Below are 6,290 nucleotides of genomic sequence, written 5' to 3'. Positions count from 1 at the left end.
TCCTAACCACTAGACCACCAGGGAACTCCCTCTCTGCATTCTTACTCTTGCATATGAATCACTGATTTTCACAATAAATACTTCAATTAAAAAATCCAAGGGAGGGAATTCCCTGGTGGTCCAGTGGTTGGGGGTGTTCTCCGAGATCTTATGGAATATTTGTATGAAGTTGTCACTTCTGTCTGGAGAGATCCTCACCAATTGTGAAGTGTTGCTTCCCTGGGATGCGGACTTTGTAAGGGAGGAGGAGTGTAGTGTATCAATGTCATTATTCAGTTTAACTTTATACACCAGTGGGTTCATTCAAAATATTCATAGTAAACATTATTTTTATAATACTATTTAAGGTTGAAGTAAAAAATATCACCAGTGTGATGAAAATAGTTTACAAAACTAGAAAATGAAGCAAAATAAGGGACAAAAGAAAGAACAAGAAATCTTGATAAGAATCACAAGATGAAGTTAAGTAACAAAAACATATGCCAGTAGAATTTCCCGTGGGAATTTAGGAGTGTGCGTAAATCTGAGTCTAACAACCATGACATTGCTTAGGTTGTGGATCAGTCCACTCTTAATGACCTCCAGTGAGTCACAGGTAGTAATGATTGACAACTTCCCCTGATCATAGAGGTTCTGCAGAGACACAGGAAGGGTCTAAATTAAATGCCCTGTTCTCATTGAGTGCAGGGTGACTCCATTCTTCTAAGAGGATGTCTGGTCCAAATTTTTATTTTCTATTTAAGAAAATTATCTTATAAATGGGACATGTCATTGAGATGAAATCACAATAAGGCAAAGATGATAGAGATAGATATATAGATGATAGACATATAGGTGGATGATAGACATACAGATGACAGAAGAATGGATCCATTTTTATAGGTGAGGAATGGAAGCCAAGGCCCTGGGAGGGTAGAGAGTGTTGATTACTATGATAAAGAGAACATCCAAGTACTTGAGATGCAATGAACAGCCTTCCGCCAAGGATAAAAATTTAGACACATCATTAAAGTCTCCATGACACAACATGCCCCTCATCAGCAGATACCACACAGACACTAGGCCTCTACTCAGAGTAGGAGCTCATCTTCTTCACCTTATTACTCACAACCTACCTTATCATGAAGCCTCTACAGTGAACCCTGTTTATGATCAGTGTGTTTAGTGAGAAGCCAGTGAAACAAGTTTCAAAACAATGCAACTGAGGAGAGAGGGGAACTGTCAGGCACTCCTGATGCACGTTGATGAGGGGCAACATGCCTCTGGTTTTCTCAGCAAATGCCTTTCCTGTTTTTATGGCTTTGTTCTTATGTCTGTCTATATCTATATATATAACCTATATAAGGTGGTTCATTTTTTATTGTCCTGACCTCAGGAAGTGAAATTTATTTTAGAAAGAGTTAATTTCCAGTTTCCTGACAAAAATGTTTTCTAAGAATCAGATACCTGAAGAGATACTTACCAAATGTGTATTTGCTCCCATAACAAGGATGCCATGGCAGCATCTGAGAGTGCAATGGGGACACATAAGCCTGAGATAAAGGTTTAGAACCCCACGATGTCATCTGCTCCTTGGAAGTGATTACGTCACCTGTAAGTGCACTGACAGTGTCTGCATACAGAGAAGAGACAAACTCTGAAAAACATTTGAGACTGTGTTAACTACCCAGAGCTATTAAAAGTACTTAGGGTTTCCCTGGTGGCACAGTGGTTAAGAATCCGCCTGCTAATGCAGGGGACATGGGTTTGAGCCCTGGTTGGGGAAGATCCCACATGCCGTGGAGCAACTAAGCCCATGCGCTACAACTACTGAAGCCCACGCACCTAGAGCCCTTGCTCCACAAGAGAAGCCATCCCAAAGAGAAGCCTGCACACTGCAATGAAGAGTAGCTCCCACTGGCTGCAACTAGAGAAAGCCCACACATAGCAACGAGACCCAAAGCAGCCAAAAAGAAATAAACTAAAAAAAATAAAATAATAAAAGTGCTTAATGAGATAGATAACCATGAGGTCTGGCAGAAATTGATGGTGGAAAACTGGTTTTTGAAATAATCAAAATCCCACTGGAATGTGAGGAAAAAAAAAAACCACACCTGACATCTAATAAGTGAGAGAAGGAAACCACTAAAATGTCTACTGGGGATTTTTTAGTAGATTTAAAGGCTTTTCACAAAACATAATTTCTTCCTATAACTCAGAGCATTCATGGTAGTAAAACTGAAGGAAAAAGCAGGGTGAGGAGAGTTAGAAAGTACACACACAGTTGTGCAAATGAATGTTAAATGTGCATTATCATTTTGTTCCATATTTTAAGATGTCAGTAGGTACCACATGGGGGACTTGCCTGGCGTTCTAGTGGTTAAGACTCTACACTTCCATTTCATGGGGCAAGGATTTGATCCCTGGTCCGGGAACTAAGACCCCACATACCACACAGTGAGGCCAAAAATTAAAAAGTACCATATGTGTTTCAGACATGTTTCTAGGAATACAGAATGTATCAGTGCACAACATGTAAATACATATTTTCCTACTGGAACTTACTCTGTATTTGATAGAAAAATAAAATAAGCAGTTCTTCTATGATATTAAGTTGCATAGTGTAATAGAAGGTGATGGGTCCTAAGGAAGTAAGAAGGTCAGCGAAAGGGTGATGAAAAAATTATGAGTTTACGATGGGTTGAGGCACTAAAATGAGTGTCCATATTTGGATTCATAGTGAAGATGAAAACTGAGGATATATTTTAGGTGGTTTCTTCCTTTCTAATTGCTACATATTCATTATTTTACCGTTTTTTTTTTTTGTATTGAATGAAATTGGAACTCCAGGATGACACTGAATAAGAGAACAATGAGCAGCTGCCCTCCTTTTATTCTAATGGCAATAGTTTAATAATGGTTCAAAGGTATAGTATTTCTAATAACTCTTTGTAGATGTTGTAGGATTAAGAAGGCTCACTTCTATCCGTAGTTTGACATCTCTCTTAGTGTACTAGCACTGAACATTTCACAAAGAAAAGTTTTTTTAATTCCCATTCACAATATTATCAGATTTAGAAAATACATATGCAAGACCTATAAAAAGAAATCTAAAAACATTTCCATCCAAAATTAAATAAGATCTACATAAAAGGAGATGTATCATGTTTATGGATTGGGGCACTCAGTATTTCTTTCTAAATTAAAGATTAGGAGAATTCCCTGGAGGTCCAGTGGTTAGGACTTGGCACTTTCACTGCCCTGTCCTGTGTTCAATTGCTGATCTGGGAACTAAGATCCCATAAGCTGCATGGAACAGCCAAAAAAAATAAAAATAAACTGAAGACTAAATGCAATCCCAGTGAAACTCCTAGTAGGATTTTTTGTGCTGTATAAGCTGAAAAGTGGATTCTAAACTTCATATGGAAAGGCAAAGAACCAAGAAAGGCTATAATGACTGAAAAAAAAAGGAAGTCAAAGGAGTATACAACCTTGATTTCAAGACATACTATAAAAACAAATTACTTAATACATGAAAATACTGGCATAAATAAAGTAGATAAATGCAACAGAATAGAAATTCCAGAAATAAACATATACATAAATGATTGACCTTCGATGAAGATACTAAAGCAATTCAGGGGAAAAGGTATAATCTTTTAAATCAGTATCACTGCAGCAATTGGTTATCTATATTTTAAAAAAGCTCCCACAATTAATTGAAAATGATTCCTTTACATCAATAAAAACCCTAAACCATAAAAGTTACAGGAGGAAACAGGGGAAAAAGTATAAGAATGGACAAATTAGACTACACTAAAATTAAGAGCTTTTTCTCTGGAAAAGTAATTGAAAAGACAAGACCAATTCTGGAAGAAAGTATTGCTAAGTATTTCCATTAGAGGACCTTAATCAATAATTCATGAAGAAATGTCAAAACTCAGTAATTAGAACAAATCAAATGAATAGAAATTTCAATAACAATATATGGCTGGAAATTAACACATGGAAGACCACTCAGCATCATGTCATTAGGGAAATGCAAATTAAAATCACTTGATACCACTATACACCTGTGATGTCACAAAAATTAGAAACCCTGCACATACCAAGTGTTGGTAAGAATGGAAAGAATGGGAACTTGGGTTCTGGTGTTTCTGGCAAGACTGTAAAATGATACTACCACTTTAAAAAGTTTGACTGGGGCTTCCCTGGTGGCGCAGTGGTTGGGAGTCCACCTGCCGATGCAGGGGACACCGGTTCATGCCCCGGTCCGGGAGGATCCCACATGCTGCGGAGCGGCTGGGCCTGAACATCTGGAGCCTGTGCTCCGCAACGGGAGAGGCCACAACAGTGAGAGGCCCGTGTACCACAAAAAAAAAAAAAAAGTTTGACCCCACAAAAGTTAAACTTTCACCTACTCTACAACACAGGAGTTGTGGTGCTAGATATTAACTCAAGTGAAGGAACACATAAGTCCAGAAGGCATTTCTCCAGTGTGAACTTTCCTCTTTTTTATGAGCTTGGAGCTACATACAAAGAACTACACTCATAACGCCTTTCTCCAGTGTGGATTCTCTGGTGGACAATAAGACTTGTTCTATAACTGTAAGGCTTCCCACATTCATTGCACTGAAAAGGCTTTACTCCAGTGTGGATTCTCTGGTGGACAATAAGGCTTGTTTTGTTACTGTAGGGCTTCCCACATTCACTGCACTGAAAAGGCTTTGCTCTAGTGTGGACATTTCGGTGGCTAACAAGTGTATTCTTTAGCTTGAAGGCTTTCCCACATTCATTACACTCATAGGGTCTTTCTCCAGTGTGGATTCTCTGGTGCTCAGCAAGTCTGATTTTCCTCTTGAAAGCTTTCCCACATTCACTGCACTCATAATGCCTTTGTGCAGTGTGAACATTCTGGTGTTTATTGAGGGCAAAGCTGCTTATAAAGAAGTTCCCACATTTCTTACACCCATAAACTTTTTCTCCATTGTGAATTCTCTGGTGTACAATAAGACTTTTTTTGTTGACATAGGCTTTCCCGCACTCACTACACATATGAGGCCTTTCTCCAGTGTGGGTCCTCTGGTGGATAATAAGACTGGTTTTATAACTGAAGGACTTCCCACATTCGGTACACTTAAAAGGCTTTTCTCCAGTATGGATCCTCTGGTGCACAAGAAGTTTATTTCTGTAAAGGAAGAGCTTCCCACATTCGCTGCATTTATGAGGTTTCTCTCCAGTGTGGACCTTTTGGTGCTGGACAAGTGAATCCTTGCGGGCATAGGCTTTCCCACATTCATTACACTCATAGGGTCTTTCTCCAGTGTGGACTCTTTGGTGCTGAACAAGTTTACATTTGTAGATGAAGACTTTTCCACATTTACTGCAATCAAAAGGCTTTTCTCCTGTGTGAACCCTACGATGATGAGAAAGACCTCCCCTGAGTCTGAAGAACTTCCCACAGTCGCTGCACCCATAAGGTTTTTCTCCAGTGTGAACTCTCAGGTGCTCCGTGAATTTATACTTCTTACTGAAGGCTTTTCCACATTCACTGCACTCGTAATGCCCTTGCCCAGGGTGAGAGACCTCCCTGCTCTGCCTGCTTCTACCTGAATGCTGTCCATCGTGGGAGGGTTGGTGCTGGGGAAAGCCCAAGCTGCCTAGGAAAGACGTCTCAATCTCTCCGCATGTGAACATATTGTCAGGTAAAAAGACTTTGCAGCTCGTCACAAGCAAGGCCCCATTCTTTTCCCTTCTGAGGTGTTTCTCTCCACTGGGCTGCTTCTGGTGCTGTTGTAGGTGAGAAGTGAACATTTTCACACAAGCCACAGAAGAGGACAGTTTCAGCCGAGGATGCACTCCTTGGTGCTCAGCCAGGTACAAAACGTCTTTCTCTACCAGGGCACCCATATCTGAAGTAAGAGTCTTCAGGATAGATGGGTCTGGATTTGGATTCCTGTCTTGTGTCACTTGTTCTACAGAAACACACTGTTCAGAAGTGGCCTCCTCAGTACCTAATGCACTCCAACACCCTGAAAGCACAAAAATGCTGATAAACTGCATGGAGACGTTGGTGGTACAGGAGTCCACTACAAATCTGTGCATGACACATGTAGGAATAAGCCCATGGGTTTGTTATTAAAACACAGGAAGAAGGGTCAAGTGGTAGAAGGGGATACTGTACAATGCTAGGTCTCTGATGGTCGCACAACAGGAAATGTCTCAAACCAGCAAGAACACAGGATACCAGGATGTGGCGCCGTGCCGGGAGAAGAGGCTAGAACAACCCACTCCTAGGCCGATGGCTTTCA

At 40.3% G+C, this 6,290-nt stretch overlaps 1 protein-coding gene across 1 annotated transcript in view; it reads right to left on the bottom strand.

Annotated features, from left to right (window-relative positions):
- Nucleotides 1-4,435: 4,435 nt before the first annotated feature.
- The window catches only part of LOC103072404 (zinc finger protein OZF-like), a 3,518-nt gene continuing 1,663 nt past the window's right edge, over nt 4,436-6,290 (bottom strand). Inside the window, 3 exon segments of the mRNA XM_082931093.1 lie at nt 4,436-4,521; nt 4,524-5,419; nt 5,504-5,546. Of these exon segments, the coding sequence (XP_082787219.1) occupies nt 4,436-4,521; nt 4,524-5,419; nt 5,504-5,546 (1,025 nt within the window).

This window comes from Lipotes vexillifer, unplaced genomic scaffold, assembly GCF_000442215.2.
Source record: "Lipotes vexillifer unplaced genomic scaffold, Lipotes_vexillifer_v1.1 scaffold995, whole genome shotgun sequence".
Classification (NCBI taxonomy): Eukaryota; Metazoa; Chordata; class Mammalia; order Artiodactyla; family Lipotidae; genus Lipotes; species Lipotes vexillifer.
Note: the sequence above shows the minus strand (reverse complement) of the source record. Positions and strands in the feature narration are given on the sequence as shown.